At 50.5% G+C, this 24751-nt stretch overlaps 1 protein-coding gene and 1 long non-coding RNA gene across 2 annotated transcripts in view; one reads left to right on the top strand and one right to left on the bottom strand.

The window, feature by feature from the left end:
• The first annotated feature begins 942 nt into the window (after positions 1-942).
• CHAT (choline O-acetyltransferase) overlaps positions 943-24751 on the top strand; it is a 55701-nt gene continuing 31892 nt past the window's right edge. The window contains exons 1-7 of the mRNA XM_035267676.3: positions 943-1117; positions 3826-3926; positions 7421-7612; positions 8172-8290; positions 9701-9754; positions 13532-13712; positions 15612-15789. Of these exons, the coding sequence (XP_035123567.1) occupies positions 3864-3926; positions 7421-7612; positions 8172-8290; positions 9701-9754; positions 13532-13712; positions 15612-15789 (787 nt within the window). The 5' untranslated portion in view covers positions 943-1117; positions 3826-3863. The remainder of the gene's footprint in view (positions 1118-3825; positions 3927-7420; positions 7613-8171; positions 8291-9700; positions 9755-13531; positions 13713-15611; positions 15790-24751) is intronic.
• Positions 23087-24751, bottom strand: part of LOC118146260 (uncharacterized) — a 50944-nt gene continuing 49279 nt past the window's right edge. The window contains exon 3 of the long non-coding RNA XR_004731868.3: positions 23087-23498. This is a non-coding gene — a long non-coding RNA (uncharacterized LOC118146260). The remainder of the gene's footprint in view (positions 23499-24751) is intronic.

The raw sequence follows: 24751 nt of genomic DNA, 5'->3' as shown, positions 1-24751 counted from the left end.
TGAGTGAAAGCAGCAGCCCAAGATGGTCAGGAAAGTTTCCCACCCTTAGTCCCAGCCCTGAGAGCCTCAGGCCAACGTTAGCGCAATACTTCATGTCCCAGAGACCGTGGTCTGATGACAGAGGCAGAATCTTCCCATCCCAGCGTCAAGAGGCTGCGGGTCGAGGTCGCCTGTGTGTTAGCTGCGTCTGTGGGGGTCTGCTCTGCTGTTGTGCGCATGTCTGTCTTTGGTCTGCGAGACGGGCTGTTTTGTGTCTGGGCGGAGTCTGCCTTTGTCAGTCTGTCTGTGCTATTTGCGTGTGGGGGTCTCTACCTGGGGTGGGGGATGCTTTTGTCTGAAAGGAGAGTCTGGCTCTTGCCGCAGTCCTTAAGCATCCCCAGGTCTGCCACAGGATGGTCCCAAGTCTGTAGAACCCACCTCTCCTCTCCACCCCAAAGTGCCAGCAGGAATGGGATGGCAACAGAAAGGGAAGTCCTGCAGTGGGCATTGAACCGAGTTACTGTTTCTTATTATTATTTTGAAAGATGGTGTAGTAGGGTTTGAGACTGGCCTGGATTGGGGGGAGGCGGGCAGAAAGCAGAGACTTCCTCGGACCCAACCCTCTCCAGGACTCTGAGCCCCAGCACTTTGGCTGGCATAATGGGGTTGGGGAAGTGCGGTGACTGGGGAAGGCTGAGCTATGAGCAGGGGGCATGTGCCAGGCAGTGTTCTGTGCCCCCTTCTAGAGCCTAAATTTGTTGCCCTACCTCCTCCGGAAGCTCTCCGAGTAGATTCTGGAGGCCTGGAGCTGGGATCGCTGGGCGGGGAGTGGGGAAGGGATGGGGGACTGAGGACCGAGAAGAAGAGAGAAGAAGGGGGGTGTTGGGGGCGGGAGGAAATGGGAGAGAGGAGAGGGAGGAGGAACAAGAGGAAGGAGAGAAGTGCGGCCAGCTTGCTTTCTCCAGTCGGGTGACCGCGGGGACCCAGGCGACGTCGGAGGCTCTGCGGGGAACCCAGGCGGCAGCCCCCACCCCTGCGCTGCTGACACGCCCCGCACCCCTTCCGGCTCACACCCCCACCCATAGTCCTGAGCGGTTCGGTGCAGCGTCGGCGGAGGCAGCAGAGCCGAGGAGAGCAGGTGAGAAGGGCTGGGCTGGGCTGGCCGGCGCGGTGCCGGGAGCGGGGCGGGGAGGGAGGGCGGCTGTCAGAGGCTCTATCCCGGGACAGCACCGGGCCGAGAGCCCCCAGGACTGGTGGAGTCCGACTGAGTCCTGCACAGCAGCGGCAGCGGCCGTCGGGGGTCAGCTAGGAAACTGCGGGATTGAGCTGCTTTGGTGCCTGGACTTGGGGAGGCTTGACCATCTGGGCTTCTGGACTCCAAGCGCATGTTCTCACTTCACTTGGCCCAGCATCTGCTAAGTGCCCAGGTCTGCGCTTTCTGTGTCCAGTCGGAGGGTCCGCGGATCCAACCCGACTCGCCAGAATCGCACCGGTCTCTCTCCAGACCTTCCCGGGAGCAGGGGGTTGGGAGGGAGGAGCAGCCACTGGTGGCAAGTCAGAGCCAGGTCACAGCTGATGACAGCCTGTGAGGACTGGCCAGACTGGGGTTGGACCTTCAGGGCAGAGCAGGCAGCCCTTGAAAAGCCAGGCTAGCAGGAGCATGGGTGGGAGGCACAAAACAGACAGATAAACAGACATATCCACACATACATCTTCCCTGCACCCACCCAGGAGTGATGGAGGAAGAAGAGCTGGCAGGTGGGACCTCCAGGAAACCATCCTGCCCAGCTCTGCCCTATTTTACAAGCTCAGGGTCCCTGAAGCCTGACTAATGTCTCCCGAATCAGCGGGGCTCCCAGCCAGAGCAAGAGAAGGCATTGGCTGCACCTTCTGTAGGGCGACCAACCTAACCTTGTCCTTGTTGTCCCCTCAAAAGACTGCCATGCTCCAGTGAATCCTCACCAGGATGCCACCTCAATCACTTTGCAGTTGGGGGCAGCCCCTACGAACCCACAGCACTGGTAGGCTTGGGGACCAGCCAGTCGAGAGTGCCTGGTGCTGGGATCGCTGGGCAGGGAGGAGGGAAGGGATGGGGGACTGAGGACCCAGAAGAAGAGAGAAGAAGAAGCCCACTGTGCCAGCAAGGGCTTTACATTCTCTGCCTAGCACTGCAAGGCAGCCCCAGTCTCCTCCATCCTTGGGCCTGGTTCATCCATCTTTCTGAACTCTCTGTTCCTGGCAACAACCCTGCCATGTGCCCATATCTGGGCCATATTTGCCTCTGGGTAGGGGTGCTGTTGGGTGGGGAGAAGGGCGGGGAAATGAGCTAAACATCAGCTTTAGATTCTTTTTGTTTTTATTATGCTTTAAGTTCTAGGGTGCATGTGCAGAACATGCAGGTTTGTTATATAGGTATACATGAGCCATGGTGGTTTGCTGCACCCCATCAACCTGCCACCTACATCAGGTATTTCTCCTAATGCTGTTCCCTAGCCCCCCACCCCCCAAAAGGCCTCAGTGTGTGATGTTCCCCTCCCTGTGTCCATGTGTTCTCATTGTTCAACTCCTACTTACGAGTGAGAACATGTGGTATTTGGTTTTCTGTTGCGTTACTTTGCTGAGAATGATGGTTTCCAGCTTCTTCCACGTCCCTGCAAAGGACATGAACTCATTGGTTTTTTTTGGCTGCATAAATTAGTTCAACCATTGTGGAAGACAGTGTGGTGGTGATTCCTCAAGGATCTAGAAACAGAAATACCATTTGGCCCAGCAATCCTATTACTGGGTATATACCCAAAGGATTATAAATCATTCTACTATAAAGACGCATGAACAAGTATGTTTATTGTGACACCGTTCACAATAGCAAAGACTTGGAACCAACCCAAATGCCCATCAAAGATAGACTGGATAAAGAAAATGTGACTTTAGACTCTAGAGAGAATAGAGGGTGGGATGGTGGAAAACATGGGTATGTGCTTGTACAGGCTTAGTAGGTTCAGAGGGATCTCAGAGTGTAGCAACTGTGACTCACAGCCTTATAATAACAGCCTTTGACCTCTTGGCCTGGCTCACTTCTACTGCACCTTCAAAATTAATCTACCTCTCCCCAGACTAAAGCAGATGACCCCTAGGGGCCCTGGCTGCCCAGCCTCCCTGCATAGCTCCCTGGCCAATTCCCATGTCATCTACACTGGCAGCCTGCAGACCTGAGACTACCTAGGTCACAACCCCTCCAGCAGGCCCAGAGTCCTCCCTGCCCTAGCCACAGGCCAGGCTCTCAATTAGCCCAGATACATCCTGAGCACAGGGCCTTAAAGGCCTCAGAGCCATTCATGCACGTATCCTTTCACCCACGCATGCATTCCTTTCCCTTGGCCAACCTACTGAGGGAATACACCCTACACCATACCAGACTCCAGGCCAGGCCCCAGAGATGAAGCACTGAGCACAACAGGTATGGTCTTACCCTTGAGAAGCTAATGGGAAACAGTTTGATCAGCAAAGTACTTATCTATTGGGTTCCAGGCAGGAGCAAAGCCAATACTGCCAGTGACCCTTGCCAATTTGAATTGCCCTGGGGTGGTCAGCTGGCTTTGGGTAGCAACAGCCTCGTGAGAGCATACCCTCACTTCTCCCATATGGGGGTCCAGAGAGAACACTGTGGTCAGCACATACAGCTGTAAGTCGAGACTGGGACCAGGCCTGCAATGAGACCCTTATACACAGCTGTCAGGCTCTGGCCTCCTCATGGGGAGGGGGTGTGGGTCCAGTGGTGGGAGGTGGAGGGTTTGTGGCAGGCCTATGTGACTGCTGTGTTGATGCTTCCCACTTCTTGGTCCCCAGGTCTACACCTCTGCATCCCTGGACCAGGACTCACTAAGATGCCCATCCTGGAAAAGGTCCCCCATAAGATGGCAGCAAAAACTCCCAGCAGTGAGGAGTCTGTGAGTGACTTTTGGAGCTCTCTGTCAACCCTGCTTTCGCCACCCACATGCCCTTGCTTCCAGAACAGTCCTGGGTGGGACCGGCCCCCAGCATTTGCCTGGCCCCAGCGCTGCCCTCTCCTGGCATGAGGCCCAGGCTAGAGCCCTGCCCCCAGCTTGCTGAGGATCCCAGAAGGGCCTGGAGGAGCTGAGAGGGGCCTCAGGGTGCTAAGGGAATGTTGAGAGCTAAACTTCCAAATCCCCAGACTAAGCTAGGCACTATCTTTCCATTATCCTCTCTTCATCCCAGCTTCCACTTCTGTTAGCTTTAAGCCCAGTGATTTTGCCTTAGGATGGGGCTGAATTGCTACTCCAAGCCCTGCAAATCCAGCTCCAGCTGCTGTCGCTAGTTCAGCCTTGGAGCCTTAAGTGCCATATTCTCCACTGGCCTGAGACAATGCCACCCTCCCTGGGCAGGCATTCTCCCTCCCATCCCAGCCAGCCTTCAGGTGACAGAGTATCACACCTGATTTCAGATTGCTGCATATATTTGCCCTCTCCCACACTTGTCTTTTTGCCACTCCTCTCCCTCTTTTCCCCAGCTCTCATTTGAAACCCTGAACAGAATTTTCTGGCTTCTTCCCAAGAAGTTGCTCACTCCATTGCCCTGACCTCTACAGTTGACAAACATCTGTTGTTACCTCTGGTCCACTGGCATGCTCCCCCCCTACCCCATTGGTCTGTGGCTGCCTTAAGAGCGGGCTCTGTTTCTCCATCATCTCCGAGTCCAGCCCAGGACCTGACTCACATGAACTGCCCGGGAAATATGGAGTTTTGAAGTATTGACCTGAGACTCCCAGGTCCAAAGACCTTCCTTAGTACAGGGCCAGAAGTCCAAGCGAGTCTGGAGAGGAGCCCGGGGCTGGGGAATGGGGGGGTGCTGAGATGTCTGAGCTGAGATTTTCTGCTTTATTGCCTTTTCCCCACTGCTGATTCCCTGTTAGCCAGGCTAAGTCGCAGCGCACTGTCAGAGCCAGGAAGAATGGGGAGCAGTGTCAAGCCCTTTTGGCCAGACCACTAACTGGGCTGGGCTTTCTGTTGATGCTCACCCACCCACCCATCACACAGACTGCCCCCTACCACAAGAGATGGAGGAACCAGAGCAGCTGGGTGGGGGGCCTGGACCTAGCTAGCTGGGGATGGGCAGGGCAGCCTGGGATGCTGCCCACACAGGTCCTCACGTCATTCCCCAGGGCAGGGGCAGCCTGGAGTTGGCACTGACACCCCACCCCTGCCAGAGAAGTGAATAATGCCCCTAACACCCGCATGAAACAAAATTCCCCGCCTGGGTTTTATAAGTAAGAGGGACTTATATGCTGCTCAGGGCATGAATCATCTTCCGAGGAACCATCTTACAGAATGTTGGTTCTAGAGGCAGGATCAGGCAGGATCAGGCAGGGGGAGGGCCATCATTCATCCATCAGCAGCAAGGACAGAGGAAGGAGGTGCTTCTAAGCGGCCCCTTCACTCCACAGCCTACAGGGAGGAAACCTTTGCTGTCTCATGGAAACTTATCACCGCACAGAGGAGAAGCCCCTAAAGAAAGGTGCCTCACTGTGTCCACCAGTGTGTCCCAGAGCCATCCTGCAGAATTCTGGTCATTAGGGCAGTACTGAATTTTGTCTCTCATCCAAAGCCACCTTTTATCCTACCAAATATCTCCATAAAAGGTATCCTTCAGGTCCAGAATCTAACCTGGAGATTAGATTCTGGAGCCTCAGCTGAGAACAATTTATAAATTAAGAGTGACCAGCAGCCAACAATATCAATAACAGGACTATTTCATCTTAGATCCATCCTTTATGGCTTGTAAGCACTTTCACATGCATTAGATCTTTAATCCTATGAGAGGTAGGGCTTACTACCACCACTTTACAGGAAAAGAAACTGTACAATTTAACCTATATTATTAAAAGTCCTGCCTTCCTATTGTCACTGGCCACATGAGGGACAAGAAGAGAAAAGGGGCTGGGCACGATGGCTCACACCTGTAATCCCAGCATTTTGGGAGGCCAAAGTAGGTGGATCACCTGAGGTCAGGAGTTCAAGACCAACCTGACAAACATGGAGAAACCCCATCTCTACTAAAAATACAAAATCAGCTGGGTGTGGTGGCACATGCCTATAATCCTAGCTACTCAGGAGAATCGCTGGAACCCAGCAGGTGGAGGTTGCAGTGAGCAGCGATTGCACCACTACACTCCAGCCTGGGCAACAAGAGCAAAACTCTGTCTAAAAAAAAAAAAGGAAAGGAATGGAAAAGGGAGTGAAAAGGAAGGGAGAGAATGACCCAGGAGAAAGAAGCAGAGTGGACATGGAAGACTGATTTTAGTTCCCAGTTCTGCCATCAGATTTTTGTGTGACCTTGTACACTCTCTGGGACTGTTTCCTCATTAATAAATGGGAAGTCACAAAACTGCAGTCACACAGAAGCCTTCTGTGATGAACGCTGCTGGTGAACTGGGAGGCACAGCATTCGTATAGGAGGGCGGGGTGGGGGTGGGGTTCTTCCCAGACTCTAGCCACACTTCGTGGCTCCCAAAGAGGACGCGTTTCCTCTTGGGAATTCCTCTGGAAGGATAAGACATTGAGGTCATAACATTTTAGAATGTGCTGATTTGAGGCCAGTTGTTTCTCTCATTTAATTCTCTCTGTGTTCCTCTGAGGTAGGAATTGTTATTTATGTCCTCTGGATGAGGAACAGAGGTTTGGAGAGGTTCGGAGAGAAAGAGCATCCACTGCACCCCACCCCTGCCCCAAACACCACATGAAACAAAATTCCCTGCCTGGGTTTTATAAGTAGGAGGCACTTATATGATACTCAGGGCATGAATCACCTTCCAAGGAACCATCTTGCAGAATTCCAATCATTAGGGCAGCACTGAATTGTGTCTCTCATCCAAAACCATCTTTTATCCTTCCAGATCTCTCTGTAAGAGTGCACCCTTAGGTCCAGAGATCAATTCGATTCTGGAACCCTAGCTGGGAACAATCTCTAAATTAAGAGTGACCAGCAACCAACAATATCAATAACAGGACTACTTCATCTCAGATCATCCTTTATGGCTTATAAGCCATATCTATTATCTGTTTGATCCTATGAGAGACAGGGATTACTACTCCCTATCTACAGAGGAAGAAACTGAGGCACAGAAGGAGGGTGACTTGCCCAAGTTTGCTGACCTGGTCAGTGGCAGCGTGAGGGTACAAACCCAGGTCTGTCTGGTGCCAATATCCTGGTCTTTTCTTCTGCACTTCATGTCCTTCTGGGGGTAGAGAACAATGAGATCAGGGACACCAAACAGGAATTTTTCTGAGCTGAGCCCTAGAAATGGACAGGTCCCAGGACAGAGAAGAAGGATAGGGGCAGAACAACACAGATACTAGGGACCAACCTGGGGGCACGCATGGGCGCACATACGAGAGGCACAATGCCTATAAACCCTGTCTTCCAGGGGCTGCCCAAACTGCCTGTGCCCCCCCTGCAGCAAACTCTGGACACGTACCTGCAGTGCATGCAGCACCTGGTGCCCGAGGAGCAGTTTAGGAAGAGCCAGGCCATTGTACAGCGGTTTGGGGCCCCTGGTGGCCTCGGTGAGACCCTGCAGCAGAAACTCTTGGAGCGTCAGGAGAAGACAGCCAACTGGGTAAGAGGGGCCGACCAGGAACCCATAGAAGATGGGTGGGAGGCAGACCTAGAGACAGAGGGATTTCAGTGAGAGGCGCATAGGGGACAATGACAGGGCAGAAGAAGAGACAAGGGACAGGGATGGGGACAGGAATGAGAACAAGCAGGGGACAGGAAGGGACAAGGGTGAGAAACAGACAAAGTGAGGGATGGGAAATACAGAGAGAGAAAGAGGGGGACAAACCAGGGATGCAAATAGGGGACAGAGATCACATCGGGAAGCAGAGAGGGTGAAAGGCAGGAAGGAGAGACCCATAAGGACAGGCAGAGGACAGCAATGTAGCACAAAAGCACCATAATGGGGGCTGGGACAGAAGAAAGGAGATGGGAGGGGCAAAGGTGAAGGACAGACCTGGTGACTGGGGAGCTCCCAGGCTCTGGCTCATACCTGGGGCTCAGCGTATGTTTGTGGAAGAAGTATATTAATGCTCTGGTGAAGTGTCCTGATTTTGTCTCAGGGCTGTCAAGATGGGCCTGCTTGGGAGGGGTGTGACAGCCTTCCCTGCCCTCCCCTGCAGGTGTCTGAGTACTGGCTGAATGACATGTATCTCAACAACCGCCTGGCCCTGCCTGTCAACTCCAGCCCTGCCGTGATCTTTGCTCGGCAGCACTTCCCTGGCACCGATGATCAGCTGAGGTGAGGCCTTGGTGCTCCTAGCTCATAGCCTGGGGACCCACCCAAGGCAGGGGCCCTTGCCCCGGTGCCAGCAAAGAAAGGCCAAAGCTGGAGCTTTGCCTGAGCTTCCTGGGGCCAAATGCCCTGAGATAGTGGTCATCCGAGTCATCAGGTCGGGAGCGAGGTGAGGTGTAGCTGCACTCAAGTGACAATCACACGGTCAGCCTTAGTCTATATTTATCTTGCAGTGGACTGGACACTCATGGAGGTGATAGGTCTAAATGTCTCTGTGACCACCATCCGTGGCCCTAGGAGGAGGCGTGTGTCCCTGGATCCCGCCAGTACTTGTCCCTGGGATATACTGCCCCAGGCTGTCTGAGGGACCCTCTGCTTCCCTCCAGAGCCTCCAGCTCTAAACAGAGGCCCCAGAAGGATAGAAACAATTCCTCCCTGCCAGCAGCCAGAGCCTGTGCCATCTGCTGCAATTTCAGAGCTCACTGAGCCGTTGGAAGGGCCTCTGGGCCACTGATGACAATGGAGGATGGGGGCAGGGAAAAAGGGTCTCCCTGCCGGAGTCTCTCAGAGTCTGGTCTTAAGACCTGAGTGAGGCAAATGCTGGGGACAGTTTAGAGGGAGGGCAGGCCAAAGTGGCCCAAGGAAAAGAGGCAGGGCCCACCTCACCTTTTCACAGGGCGAAGCCTTGCCAGGAAGACCCCCCACCTCCCTCTTACCAGGTGTCAATCTTTCCCTCCCATTGTAGCTGGGGTCTCCTCAGGGTAGAAGGAAGGCATGGACAGATGAATGACTTCTCAAAACAGTTGTTGCAATTTCATCTGAGGGGGTATTTTCCTCCGGGTGCAATTAAGCCACGCCCAGCATCCCGGGATGGCAGATCTCAGCTCGGTTCTTGGTGTCTTTCCCCCAGCACTTGATTTCCTTTTCACTAGTACTGGGGGGTGGGGGAAGGGGACCAAATTACTGGCTTTTCCCTGGAGACAATTTTTCACAAGGCCAGGGGTCCCGCCCAGTCCAGCCCCTTCACCATCCGCCCCTTCCTGCCTGCTCTGTGGCCTCTCCTGTCTTCTTTCTCCCTCTCCGCTCCTCCTCCTCTTCAAGGTGATTCCAGTTCCCTCTCCTCTACCCAAGAGCTGCTCCACCCCCAGTTCTCACCAAAGAACCATTTTGATGAGAATGGTTTCGAGGCTTGTGGTGGGCTCACAGCACTGGGCTGCGGGGAGGAACCACATCTGATTAGTGCACACTGCAGCCCCGGATCACAGAGTTTGTTGGGGGTGGGGGAGGAGGGAAGGAGGGAAGAGGAAGGAAATGGAAGGAAGATGGAAGCGGGGAAAGAAGGCAGAAGGGAGGGAGGGAGGGAGGGAGGAAGCCAGGCCCTGGGAGGAAGGGCTCAGGCCTCCCTTCTCCCTGCAGGTTTGCAGCCAGCCTCATCTCTGGTGTACTCAGCTACAAGGCCCTGCTGGACAGGTAGGACTGGGGGGGGTGCCCTGTTGTAGTGCAGTCTGCCTATGCGTCATCTCCTTTGCAGGGCCCTTGTCTTTTTCCAGCTCTGTATTCCCATTCCTGGTTCCTGGCACAGAGCAGGAGTCCCTGCCCCTACCTACTCCCCCACCGTCAGGATGACCTTTAGCCCAGCTGGCCTGACTGTTAACTGTTCCTTTTCCTGGGGTAAGCACCATCCTTCCTTGATCTTTTAAAAATGCCTCCTCCCTCCACACGTATGTGCCCAGGTGGCATGAATTCATTTGAAGCTGGAGAACACATCGGAAGGCAGGGAAGGAAGAGTTGGTAGAGTAAGGTGATGGGGGGTTCTGCTTTGCCCTCTGGCGGAATGGTCTCCCCAGCCAGAGATTCTAAGTGGGATTGTCCTCAATTCCACCAAGCTCGTGGACACAAGGCTGTTCTGACAGATGGAGAGGGCTGCTCAAGCACCGCAGGCTCTTTTTGATTTTAGGAGGAAAGTCCCTCTCCTGGCCAAGCGAGAGCAGGAGGGTGTCTGCAAGCAACAGGGAGAGTAAGAGGGTCTGGAGGACCCAAGTCTCTCAAAGTAGAGACTATAAGGGCATTAGAAGCTGGAATAAGAGAAAGAGGCCCAAAGAAGCATCCCTTGCACAGACGAGGAAGCTACAGCTCAGAAAGGTTAGGTAACTTGTCCATGGTCACACACATGGGAGGTGGCAGAGCAAAGAGGGGACAATGGGCAAACTTCACTCTCTGTTCAACTTGATCCATCTCAGTCTTTACTCAGCCTTGTGACAGAGGTTCAGTTCTGCATCCCCACCAAGGTAGGGCTGTTCCCTCTGGAGAGCGGTAGGCAGGGCTCCCAGGCTCTCAGGGTGGAGCAGCTCAGGCTGTCCAGGGCATTCCTGCACCACGTGCTCATGGCCGCTCTGCTCACTGCTCTCTAAATGCCATGGGTCACTAAACTCTGGGCTGCTGTCTCCTCATGGTGTATCTTTGGTCTCTCCCTTCCTGGTGGACAGCCCTCTCTTTCCTCCCAGAACTCACCCCTCCAGCTCACTGTCCTGTCTTTTTTTTCAAACAGCCTTTTTCTCTCAGGGCCTGGGGACTTGGTGCCCATTCATCACTGACTGCCACCATGAGACATCACTTTCCTTCTGATCCCAGACTTTCACATGTGCGTGTGCACACTCACACAGACATGAATACCCATGCATATCCACGTGTAGGTTCCCGTGCCCAATGATCGAAAAGGGCTTAAGACTGGAACTTTTGCCTGAGTGCCTGTTTTGAATCTTTAATTAATTAATTCATTCCTTCATTCACTTATTCCCTTTGCAACATAGTTATGCTGGGAAGATGAAGAGAAATAAGGCCTCGTCTTTCCCTCAAGAGTCCTTAGACTATTGGGCAAGACAGTCACACAAATAGACACAAAATATAGCTGTGCCCTTCCCCTGAGTCCCACACTGACTCATCCAAGCCCCAGCCATCCCCACCGGGTTGTCTCTCAGTCATTGCAAATGAGCCCAGGAGAGCTTTGCCTCTTCCTCCCTGCTCCCCAACCCGCCCCTCACCTTGTCGTGCTGTCTCAGTCAGTGTACCTGCACGCCCTGTTGGTGAGTCTGAGAACCTAGAAGTCACCTGTGCTTGTTCTGCTTTCTCCCTTGCACCCCCAAGTAACCCATGGTGCTCAGATGTGGTCATTCTCCCTCCCCACCATGTCCCCAAGCTCCCTCCTGCCTCCCTGCTGCCCCCATGAGATGTCACTTTCCTTCTCAGCCACAGTCTCCTTCCTTGCTCTTCCTGTGACACCTTTCAGTCCATTCTCCCCATATAAGCAGGGTCAATAAAAAAACAAAATGTAAACCCAATCATGCCCCTTCATGCTAAAGCCTCCTGAGGGCTTTCACTGCACCAAGAATAAGGTGACAGCTCCTCCCCACTGCCACTGCATCCCCACAGGACCTGGCCTGTCCACCTCTCTGGCCCTGTCTTCTCTGGGCCTCAGCCCCTCTGGCTTCTCTCTGCCTTTGACCAGTGCTTCTCAAGCTCCCTCTGGGGAAAGACCAATATATTTTCTTTCATTTTGTAAAATTTGTGTAGAACAAAAATGGATTACTAGAAAAATGATACAAAATATGAGACCAAATGTTTTATTATTGGATTCAACAGACATAAAATTTCCATCACATTACTAGAGGCATTTCTGGGATCAGGCATTACACCAAGTCATGGGTCAGTCACAGCAGTTCAGTGCAAAACTCATACTTTGAGCTGATCAATCAGCTCAGTGAGACTGCTCCTCTGGTCACCACCTCCCACCCCTGCCAACACTCTGTCCCGCTACCTGAAAGTCTCCCATTCACTGGTTTGCTGCTTGTGGTCTACTCTTCACCTACACATCCCAGGACCTGCACCCCAGTAGAGCCGTAGATGCATGTCTTATTTGCTGCCATATCCCCACATCTCAGAATGGTGCCTGGCCTATACAGAGGAGGTGCTTCACAAATATTTGTTGGCTAAAAGGGGGGAAGGATGGATGGGTGGATGGATGGTTGGATGGATAGATAGATGGATGGATGGTGGATAGATGGGTGAATGGTGGATGAATGGGTAGATGGTGGATGGAAGGATGGGTGGATGCTTGGTGAAGTTTGGGTGGATGGAAGGGTGGATGGATGCTTGGTGGATGGATGGAAGGATGCTTGGTGAATGGATGGATGGATGAATGGATGAATGGATGGATGGATGTAAGGATGGATAGGTGAATGGAAGGATGGATGGATGGGAGATACATGGGTGAATGGTAGATGAATGGGTGGATGAAAGGATAGATGGATGCTTGGTGGATAGATGGGTGGATGGAAGAATGGATGGATGCTTGGTGGATGGATGGGTGGATGGAAGAATGGATGGATGCTTGGTGGATGGAAGGATGTTTGGTGGATGGATGGATGGATGGATAGATGAATAGAAGGATGGATGGATGGTGGATACATGGGTGAATGGTGGATGAATGGGTGGGTAAAAGGATAGATGAATGGTTGGTGGATGGATGGGTGGATGGAAGGATGGATGGATGCTTGGTGGATGGATGGGTGGATGAAAGGATGGATGGATGCCTGGTAGATGGATGGGTGGATGGAAGGATGGATGGATGCCTGGTGGAAGGTTGGATGGAAGGATGGATAGATGGTGGATAAAGGGTGGATGGTCGATGGATGAGTGAATGGTGGATGGATGTTTGGTGGTGGATGTATGGTAAATGTATGGATGGATGATGGATAGATGTATGGGTGGATGAACGGAAGAAAGGAAGGGAGAGAGGAAGGATAGAAACAAGGCATGCTGAGACCACAAGGAAAAAGAACTTCCTGAGTTGACCTCAGAGGAGGCTTCTAAGAGTGAAGATAAAGGAGTAGGCTCTTGAAGAAGGGAAAGGAGTTTTCTGAATAGAACAGTTGAGTGCTGGGGTTGGGGCAAAGGCATGCTGAGAGAAGATCAGCATAAGAAAAGGTGCAGAAGGCTAACTGGCAAGGCTTGCACATGCTGTGCATGAGGCAGAGGTTTGAGAAAACTCTGAGGGTCTCCATGGGTTGTGGAAATGGGGCCCTCCACTACTTTTAAAAGAGAATTGAGCTCTGCAACTGCCATTGTGATGCAATTCTTGGTTCTGTGCCCCATTTTTCCTGATCAAATTATAATAAAACCCATTTTCTGTCTCCCCTCAACCCCTGCCATCCCCTCGTGGTGTCTTCCCTTCCCACTCCTTTCCTTCAGCCATTCCATTCCCACTGACTGTGCCAAAGGGCAGCTGTCAGGGCAGCCCCTTTGTATGAGGCAATACTATGGGCTTTTCTCCTCCTACCGGCTCCCCGGCCATACCCAGGACACGCTGGTGGCCCAGAACAGCAGCATCATGCCAGAGCCCGAGCACGTCATCGTGGCCTGCTGCAACCAGGTAAACAGCCCCTTGTCTTGGTGAGGGAGGGCACAGGGCACGCAGTGACTATGTGTTCACATTCGAGGGTGCTCAGCCTTTTTCCCTGAGTCGCACAGGGAGCTGGGGCACCGTGTCTCCAAAGTGGGGTCCCTACTTCCAGTCAGTCCCATGTCTCTCCACCAGTTGGCTTCTAAGAATGAGAGCCATCAGTCTGAGCATACCCTCACTGGACTCTCACTTCAGCCCTGATGCACTGAGGGTCACAATCGAGACCCTCCACCTGTACATCTATTCTTTTCCATGCAGTCACCCAGGCTTTGGCCTTACTAGAGACCACACAATCAGACAGTGTTATGGACTGACAAATAGGACCTTTCACGTGCCAGCCTGTGAGCTCGGCACTTAACATGTATTCGTCCCACTTAATCCTCACAGTGACCCTGCAGAGAGGGCCTTAGGAGCTTCGTGTGACAGATGAGGACATGAGACTCAGGCAAGTTAAGTGATCTGTCCAAGAGTGGGAAGGACTCCTAGGTCTGGCCAGTGCTCCAGGGTCACGCTCTACCTGCTGCAGCTCAGGTCCTCAGATTGGGTTCCGCAGAGCCAACAAGGACCCATGGGGCCTGGGGGACAGGCTGAGCATGAGGGCTCCTGATCTCTTCCCAGTGCCCACCACAGTATATATTCCCTATATTGAGCTTCACATAAATATTTCCTCTGACAAACAATTTTGTTTTGTTTTTGCTTTACTAAAACCCATGTTTGGCAGCCATCCCAGGGACTCCCCTGGGACTTGCTTTATGGTGTGATCTTCTCAGGCTCACCTCACATTTGTAGTAAGTTGGGAGTTCTGTGGAAGCTTGACAACTGAGGGCAGCTGTGACCTCTGTTTCTAGATTCAAAGGCCAAATAGGAGGCCTTGCAGCCCACCTGACACCTTGGTCACAGACCAAGGACATTTCTCCATCTTCATTCAAAAGTCAAGCCCAGTATTTCCCAGCTCCCACGGGCCACTATATCCACCCCTTCCAGACATGCTCTGGGCCCCTGCACTGGTCCAGGCCATACAGACACTGCTGGGGGGTTGCAGGGGAAGGGAAAACACGGTACTCATATTAATCAGCTGAAAAGGGTATCTTGACCTGGGTCTGGGAATAGACCCTTCACAAAGCCCAAGGCTCTAGCCTTCGAAGTTACAAATTGACAGAACCACAGGGCTGACAGACAAAGCACATGTAGGTACACATGTATAGGTGCACATGCACGCGTGATGTATGTTGGTTTTCCAGTCTTCCTCTGCGTATGATTGCTGGCTTGCTTTTTTCCTCCACTCACCAGTGGCTCATCCCTGTGACTCTATTTGCTGCTAATTCACTCTTTTCAGTGGCTGAGTAGACATGCCCCGGACATATACACTACATTTCACTTAGCCATTCCCCTTCTGGAGAACAGTGAGGCTCTTGCTATCACTTTGCTGTTGCAAACAAGGCCAAGAGGCACATTCCTCATGTCTTCCAATATACATGAGTATGTTTCTCTAAGCCTCAGGCTAAAATGTGCATTTGTAAGTGCAATTGCTTAGTCATAGGTATGCACATTTTTAGTTTCGCTAGACACAGCCCTCCAACAGTAGCTGTGCCAATTTATGCTCCATTCCTCGCAAACATGATGGATTCTGTGAACCATAAAAGCACATTTTCTTTTGGCTAAGTTTTATGTTGCCTTCTTTGATTGGGGGCAGAATGGAATCCAGCACAGTCAATAGCCTTGGGTTGGTCCCTAAACTGAGAACCTCTAAACACCTTGAGAACCTGGGGCCTGAGCATCCCTATCCCAGGCTTACCTGTGAAGGCTGAGTGAAGGCCTGGTGCCACGGGCCACCCATCGAGTGACGTGTTTGACCTGTTTCCCCCACAGTTCTTTGTCTTGGATGTTGTCATTAATTTCCGCCGTCTCAGTGAGGGGGATCTGTTCACTCAGTTGAGAAAGATAGTCAAAATGGCTTCCAACGAGGATGAGCGCTTGCCTCCAATTGGCCTGCTGACATCTGACGGGAGAAGCGAGTGGGCCGAGGCCAGGACAGTCCTCGTGAAAGGTCAGCGACAGTGCCCAGTGCCTCTCCATGCCCATCTCATGCTCGTGCCCATCGGCTTTCCCTCCTCTGGGGTCGGGCCAGGGCCTCATCCCCATCAGCCATAGCGCGGGAGCTCAAGACCACAGCATGCCCTGTCACCAGCCACGGTGCCTTGCTGCTGAAGGCACATTTTGTGCCCTCGTGTTCCATCTGACATTATCTGGTGTTCTTGGCGGGACTAACCAGTGCTGGAACTGGGTATGTCTGGGAATGTTGGGTGGGGGTGGAGTTAGCTGGAGGAAGGCTGGCTGCAAGTGAACAGGTGTGTTTACTTGGTGGGCTGGGGCAGCACTCACTGAGAGTGGCTAGGGGATCAGTCATCAAATGGGGATGTGGGATGGAGCCTGCCTCCGGGAAAGTGATTCGCCACCTCTATTACCTGATGTCTCCATCCTGGGACTCCTCATCTTCAAGCTACCCTTTACCTTGTGGCACTGTTATTATGAAAGTCTCCAAGCATTCCCATAAGAAAGACAGGAATATTCTTGAAAATTTTTTATGAGCCTTCTGGAAAGTACTTTTCAAATCTAAAGCTGGTCCTATTTCAGGAACTAATGGAATGCCCTCCTTCCTTGCCTACATTAGAGATACTGAAATGAGAAGCAAGACTTCTGTGAGTCTCTGTTTGCCCCTCAGAATTTTACTGGGCTAGGCAATACAATCAGACTCTCCAGGCCTGTTACTGAGGGCCTTGGGCTAGACCCGTGGAGTGTGGGAGACAAAGGAGATGAGGCCTCTACCCAGGAGCAGCCCCATAATGGGAAGAGGAAGAGAGGGCATGGGGAGGAGACTCACGTCCAGGGGCATGCAGCGCTGACCCACATCAGGCGTCAAAAACATGCTCCAGGACTTCAGAGAGGAGAGGGAGCCAGCCCTTTAGAGTGGGATTGTGAAAGGCTCTGTTAGAAGAGGTGGGAATGGAGCAAGGCCCCGTGTTATGTGTGAGAAAGGCTGGAGGGAAGGATGGTACCCAGGCAGGCAGACCAACCCTGAGCAAAGCCCGCTGCCCGGCAGGGACACACCACCCTGCCCCTGGGATGAAAAGGAGAATAGCTGTCCAGCAAAGGTGGCCTGAGCCAGATGTGCTGGGCCTGGTTGCCTGACAACAGGCACTTGCATTTTCTGGTCTCTCTCTCTCTAGAAGGGTCTTTCCCCAGAGCCAGCTGGCTCCTTGCCCCATGCAGAACTCAGCCCATGTGTCTGGCCACAGGCCCTCCTTGGGCATCCTTCCCGCGTGCTCTGTCACCGTGGCCCATTCTCTTACCTTGATTCTATTGCTCACTTTCTGAAGACAGCTTTGCATTCATTTGATGAATGCTGATTATCTGTCTTCCCCCCTCACCCCCTGCCCCCTGCCTTCAAGGTCAGAAGGACAGGGACCTTGTCTGCTTGGTTTAATTTCTGAGAAACACAGTCAGGGCCCAGTTACATTTATTAAATAAAAGAGTGAAGGGTGATTAAAAATGCCAGGCCCCAGACTTATTCCCCATTTTCCAAATTAATTATTCTTTCCTCCAATTATTGGGCACCTGCTGAATGCTGTCCTAAATAGAGGGCTGTATGGGCCACAGAGAGGTTGAGAGCTGACTATCCTCCCTGACCTAGCCTCACTTAATACTGGAGAATTAATAACTTTGCATTCCAGAGTAAGTTAATTCCCCTAGGAGACCATGATATAATCAGATCCCACTCCTCTCCCCTCCAGGCATAGAGACAGGCATCGAAATAATTGCCTCTGCCTCCAACATAGTTTCCACTTTATTAGCAGGCCAGGCCCAAGACACACCCTTCTGGGCTGGCTGGATTGCTCCGAGGTCTGAGTGCTTGGGCTATGGATCAGAATTGATTTGTTAATGGCACTTGATCTGGCTTTCTGAATGGAAGTGCTGTTTCTGAGAGAAATGTGACAGAAAGGAGGGGACACACGCGCATCCCTTTAGGTAATCCAATTAATCCAGTTAGCACCAACTGTGTCATCTACACAGCGGGAAACTGATTCTTCAGAGTCCCCCTCCCTAGAGCTGCCCTGCCTATGGAACAGAAACAGGGAGATCATTTACAAAATGATTTTGGTTTCCCAGTGAAAGAGTATGGCAGCTTGGGCCAGGGTTGAGAGTAAAGATGGAGAGACCAGTGGGGTCAAGGCCGTTAGAAGCGAGAACAATTCCTGGACTTTTTATCCGAGCCATGAGTGGATGTTGGTGCCATTTAGTAAGAGGTCAAGGAGTGGGTACAGGATGGAGAAATCATTGCCAAGCATGCTGGGTTCGAGGTGCTTGAGTCATCTAGGTGGAGACATCAAGCTCGATCTATGCTTTTGGAGCCCAAGGAAGAGGTCAGTACAGAGCTATAAATCTGAGAGCCATCAGTACATAAATGATCCTTAAAGTCATGGACCTGGGTGAGATCATCTAGAAACAGAAGAACAGGGGAGCTGGAGGTCATGTAGAGAAAGATGCAAAGGGGATTGAGAAAGAGCAGCCCCTAAGGTAAAAGAAACCCAGGAGAAGAATCACAGAGATTCAAGAGGGAAGGAGCAGCCAGCCACGTGGAATGCCGTGGAGAGCTAGGAAGAACAGGTCACGGGAGACCCAGTTCCGCAATCCTGAGGCTGTCACCGGGCTTGCTGAGGGTCAGACCAGAGCACCAGGAAGAACAAATGGTTGCACACTGATGGAAGTGGTCCAACAGCACAAAGAAATTGTCGATGAGTTGAACCAGTGAGAATGGTTGACTTTTTTCAGCTATTTTGATACTAAAAAGAGCAGAAGAATGAGGGATTGCTGAAAGAGGTCAAGGGAGGTGCTTTTAGGAAGAGAGACAAATGTGTGGAAGGAATTCAGTAAAAGAAATTGATGAAGAGCTATGAGATAAATTGAGGGGTGGAATTCTTACAAAGGCAAAAGGAGACGGAACTCAGAAAATAAGAGGCCTTTGGTTGGTGCAAGGTGAAACGGAAAGCTTGGGCCTGAAACTGTGGAGGTAGAGTATGCAAAGGCTCCCAACTGGTACCAGATGGTCTCAGATCACAGCCTTGAGATGAGAGGTAAGAGGAAAGATAAGAGATAAGAGGCAGGGAGTTGGATTCTGAAGACAAAATAGAATGTATGAAATAGCCTCCTGGAAAGTAGGAAAGAAGGCTTGAAAAACTTGATAAGATTTATGGACAATGTTGAGGTCATATACGACGCTTGAGTGATATGTTTTCGGAGAAGCTAATTAGCATTGTTATGTGATCTTCCCCACCAATGCTCAGCTCCTCAGGTTCAGCCAGAGTTGGTGAGTGTACTGACAGGGACAGTCAAGGTGTGGCAGGGAACCGTCATGCTAGAATCTGAGCTGAGTAAGGAAATGTGTTCAAGTCTGCTCGGGCAGCCATAGCAAAGCACCACAGACTGGGAGGCTTCAAAAACAGATACTTGCCACCTTACAGTTCAGCAGGGTGGCTTCTCCTGGGGCTCTCTCCTTGGCTTGTGGATGCTGCCTTATCCCTATTTCTTTATGTGGTCTTTCCTCTGTGCATATCTGTATCCGAATCTCTTCTTATAACTTGACCAGTCATATGAAATTAGGCTTCACCCAAATGGCCTCGTTTAACTTAATTATCTCTTTAAAGGTCCCATCTCCAAATACAGTCATATTCTGAGCTGCTGGGAGTTAGGACTTCAACACAGGAATTTTTGCGATGACACAATTTGCCCCATAAGATGAATGAAGTGACAGACAGGGTAGATGACAGTGAGAGCTCAGTAGGGCCAAGGGGTTTGGCCGTCCTGGTGACGAGATGTGTTTAGTGGTATCAGAGGATGTGAACTAGAAAGCTAGAAGTGTGCTCAGTGTGTGGATGCTTGAAACTGAGACTTGAGACGTGGTGGGCTCCTGGTAGGCAAAGTTCCCAGATGTGATCTTGGCCGTGGGTACAGGGCTGAGACCGTCAAAGGTAGAGGAGCTGGGAGAGGAGGATGGGGGCTGGGTATCCACATGGATGCTCATGTTACCATGACCATGATTCCAGTAGCATGGGGAAAGCAGGTGAACTGAGAACCCAGGTCTTCATTATGGGGACCTAGGAAGAGATTGGCGCAGCACAGAAACAACGGGGATGACAGTGATGGCGAGGGTAAAAGCCTAACAGCTCCAGCTCCAAAGCAAAGTGGGATGAGGGAGGAGTTGTTTAGAAACAGGAACAGAGAGAAGGAAACTGTCTACTCAACCTGGCCCTCGGATGCTTGAGAGGGTGTCAGGGGAGCAGGCACCTTGGGGAAGCAGCCCCTCTGGGAAGCACCACACTGCAGTTGAGGCAGAGCTGGGGGGACACCTACAAAGAGTCTAGCCATACAGAGGAATGGTCCATCTGAGATAGGCACAAAGGGCTCTAGAAGGAGGAAAGGACAGGTGTGAGAACTGGGTGCACTTAGGGGACACGTAGCATGGGGAGTGGGGGAATGGGGGAGCCAGGGAGCCCCCAGGGTGGCTGCCTAGCTGTGGCTGTTGGAGCTGAGGTACTTTCTGACCTATAGCAGTATTTCGATTAACTCCACAAAATGGGTTGAGCTATTTTAGGGCAGCATAGCTCCCAACCCTCTCAGCTCAAGCCCTGATCCCACCCCTGCTTCCTGGAGCCTGGATACAGAGACAGTGACCATGGGCACAGGGTCCAGGCAAGCAGTGGCTGGCAGGGGGCCTTGGCTAAGCTGCGCTCCACCAGGAGGTCCGGACAAGGGAACTTGAGCTCAGACAAAACGCTTCCCCAGATTCTCACACAGTCAACTGAGGCCCGAGGCAGGGGCTCGTCCACCCCAACCCTTCATTGCATCAACTTCTCTCCTGCAAACACTGCTCCTGAGCCTCCATCCTGCCCCCAACCAGGTCGACTCCCCCCTATGAGCCCCAGGCTGCCCAGCCTGACCCTGTGCCACGACACTGAGGGCATGAGGCTCACAGGTTTCCAGGGACCGCCAGGATGGCACAGCCCACATGCAGGGGAGCTGGGCTGCCTGCTACACCCTCCAGCTCCAGCTCAGACATGGGCTCAGACACAGTGTAGGATTGTGTGTGCTGACATCACTGAAGGTGGTCTGATCATCCACAGGCCACTGCCAGTGTCCTCTGGGGGCCCAAATCACCAGGATGCACAGGCTAAACCAAAGCAGTATTTCAGACAGAGTCCTGAGGGGCTGGGAGGCTGCCTCCATAGAGGAACTTGAGGCCAAAGCCAGGTGTGCTGAGGCCAGTATGACTCAGCCCTGGTTCCAGACTGGGGTTGGATGATGACATCAGGATTGTCTAGAGCATTCCTTAATAAAAACAAAACAAAACAGATTCCTGGGCCCCAGTGATTTTCCAGAGGGACAGAGTGGGGCCAAGAAATCTATTTTTATAGCACTCTGGTGTTTTAAAATGTGCAGCCCAGGGTGGGACCTGCTTCCTTGGATATTAGCAGTGCATCCAGGTCCCCTCTGTGCCTGCTCTGTCCCGGGCACCTTCTCTCCTTTGTTACACCTGTGTGATGGGATTTCATTCCCACGGAACAGAGGAAGAGGCTGTGTCTCTCTTAGGCGTGGCCGGTGGTGACACGGGGGCTGATGCCAGGAGAGAGCGTTTGCCTAGCCAGCCTGAGATCTACAATGCCAGGGAGGCCAGGGTGGAATTCTGAAGACAGGCTTGGGGCCTCAAAGGGAGCCTGCACACCCTCTTAGGACCTCCCTCCCCACTGCCTTGAAGCTATGGCCTTCCTGAACCCAAGAGGAGCCAACCCGTTATCCTGGTCTGGAAATTTAATTAGACATTCCGCCCTGAGTCTGGGAGACTACAGCGCTTGTCAATTTGTAGGAAAAGGATGACCAGCTTGGAGAGCCTCCCAGCCCACTGGCCTTCCCGGGTGCTGCCATGGAGAGCCTGTTTCCAGACCTGAGAGGCAGATGCTCTTCGTTTACACAGTCCCGTAAATATTTATCCCCAACAGCCAATTAGAGCTGAGCCACTGCTTGCAAGGAGGGAACTGACAGAAGGCGGCTGCAGCTGCAGAAGCCCATGGTCATGGTTTACAAGAACCACTCAGGATGGGGGCATTTTGCTATTTAAATATTGTCATCCAGAGCTAAGCATGTCTGTTATTTTGAAACCAATTACACATTAGCACTAACAGCCTCTCTGATTTAATTGGCCCAGAAATACCTCCCGAGCTCTCAAGACTGAATGTGATTTTCTTGCTCTGGGAAGGGGCTGGGCCAATGCCTCCCTCCTTCAGAAGAAGCATGAAGACCTTTAGGGACAAGAGCATCCAGGCAGGAAAGGCAAGTGGTCCAGGGCAGGAGGCTTGCACTTGACCTACCATGGCTGCTGTCTCCTGTGGCCTGGGCTTCCTAGTCTATATGAAGATCACAGTGTGTCCTATGGGCAGGACCAAGGGGACGGGCTGTAAAGCAGATGGCCTGGCACCTGGCACACAGAGGGTGTTGACTAAATGGTAGCTCTTATTAGATTTGGGGATCACCCTGGGGATGCTTTGCCCAATGCCCATAAACCCTCTGGAAAAATCTGGGGAACTTGAACTTGGGCACTGTCCTTGTGGTCAGAGGCAGGGGCCCGAGGGCCCTCAGGCTGCTTTGCTCTTTGCATGGAATCCTAATCCCTAAAAACTCTGCGGTGCATTTTGCTTTCCCTGGGCCCTCCACGTACCACCCTCTCTCTGTGTACACACACTGGACTCCTGTCTTTACCTTCTCCCTGGTCACCATCCCTCTGGCCCTCATTTTCCATTTTATGAGCAGCACAGTAATGTTTGGGTACAAGACAGCTGGGAGGTGTTTTTTGTGTGTTTTTGTTTGTTTGTTTTTGTTTCTCCTGCCTTTCTCCCCCACCATTCTTTCCCCCAGCTCTTTGTTTCCTCTGCCTTTGTGGGAAGAGTGGTTAGAACCCAGAAGAAAGAAAGAGCTCTTCTTGGTTCTTAAGTTCTTTCACATAATATATATATATATATATGTATTTGAGATAGACACAAAGGGCTCTAGAACGAGATATGGAGAGGTGTGTTTATATATAATATATATATTTAATATAAGTAAATTAAATTTATATAAATACATATAAATATATTTAATTTATATAAATTAAATTTATATAAATTTATATAAATATATTTAATTTACATATATATAAATTAAATAACAAATTATACTTTCTTTGGTATAACTGTAGATTAACATCCGGTTGTAAGAAGTAATACAGAGATCTCACATGTACCAGTCTTCCCTCAGTGGTAGCATTTTCCAAAACTATAAGACAATAGCATAACCAGGACACTGACACTGATACAGTCAAAACATGGAGCATTCCATCACCACCAGGATCCTTCATGCTGCCCTTTTATAACCACAGCCACCTCACCCCCTTCTTAACTCCTGGGCAACCACAAATCTGTTCTCTATTTCAGTAATTTTATTGCTTCAGAAATATTACATATTATATACATGAAATCATATAGCATGTATGGCATAGGGAATGGCTTTTTTCAAAGAGCATAATTCTCTGGATGGAGATTCATCCAAATTGTTGCGTGTGTCAACAGTTCTTTCTTTTATTGCGGATGGTACTCCATGATGCTAGGTATCACAGTTTCTTTCATCATTTACCTATCAAAGGACATCCGAGTTGTTTCCAGATTCAAGCTATTAAAAAATAAAGCTACAGTAAACATTCATGTAGAGGTTTTTGTGTGAACCTATGTTTCCACTTACAGGAAAAAATGTCCAAGAATGTAATTTATAGGTCACATGGTAGTTGTATGTTTGGTTTTTTAAGAAACTGCTAAAATGTTTTCCATAGTGACTGTACCATTTTACATTCCCATCAGCAATATATGCATGTGTAATCCAATTTCTATGCATCTTCATCAGCATTTGGTGTTGTCACTATTTTTTATTTTAACCATTTTGATAGGTATGAAGACAATGTAATCCATCACAGTAACAGACTAAAGAAAAAAATAACATGATTATATTAATCGATACAGTAATAGCATTTGGCAAAATTCAACACCCATTCATGATAAAACATCTTAGAGAACTAGGACCAGAAGGGAACTTCCTCGACCTAATAAGGAACATCTACAAAAAGCTTATAGCTAACATCATATTGAAAAGTGGAAGACTGAATGCTTTCCCCGTAAGATCAAGAAGAAAAAGATACCTACTCTTACCACTTCTGTTTAACACAGTATTGGAGTTCTGGCCGGAGGAATAAGGGAAAAAAAGGGATACTGATCAGAAAGAAAAAAATAAAACAATCCCAATTTTCATGACATGATTATGTATGTAGAAAATACCAACAAATCTACAAAGCTAAAAACTCCTAGAATTGATGAATTCAGCAAGGTTGCAATATAAAATATTCACATATGAAACTCAATTATAGTCTTTCACCTTTAAATATGATGTTAGCTATAAGCTTTTTGTAGATGTTCTTTATCAAGTCAAGGAAGTTCCCTTCTGGTCCTCCTACTTCAACAAGAGATTTTATCATGAATGAATGTTGAATTTTGCCCAATGCTTTTACTGTATAAATTAATATAATCATGTTATTTTTTTCTTTAGCCTGTTAATGGGGTGGATTACACTGACTGATTTTCAGATATCGAACCAGCCCTGCATCCCTGGAATGAGCCCCAGTTGGTCATGGTGTATTAATTCTTTTCATATATTGCTTAATTCTGCTTGCTAATATGTGGTTCTGTATTTTTTGTGTCTGTATTTGTGAGGCCCACTATTCTATAGTTGCTTTGGGTTTTTTGTTTGTTTGTACTGTATGTGTCTTCTTTTGGTATCAGGATACCAGGTTTATAAATCAGGAAATGTTCCCTCCTCTTATATTTTCTGAAACAGATTGTATAAATGTGGTATAAATTCTTCCTTAAATGTTTGTT

The sequence above is a fragment of the Callithrix jacchus genome, chromosome 12, assembly GCF_049354715.1.
Source record: "Callithrix jacchus isolate 240 chromosome 12, calJac240_pri, whole genome shotgun sequence".
Classification (NCBI taxonomy): Eukaryota; Metazoa; Chordata; class Mammalia; order Primates; family Cebidae; genus Callithrix; species Callithrix jacchus.
Note: the sequence above shows the minus strand (reverse complement) of the source record. Positions and strands in the feature narration are given on the sequence as shown.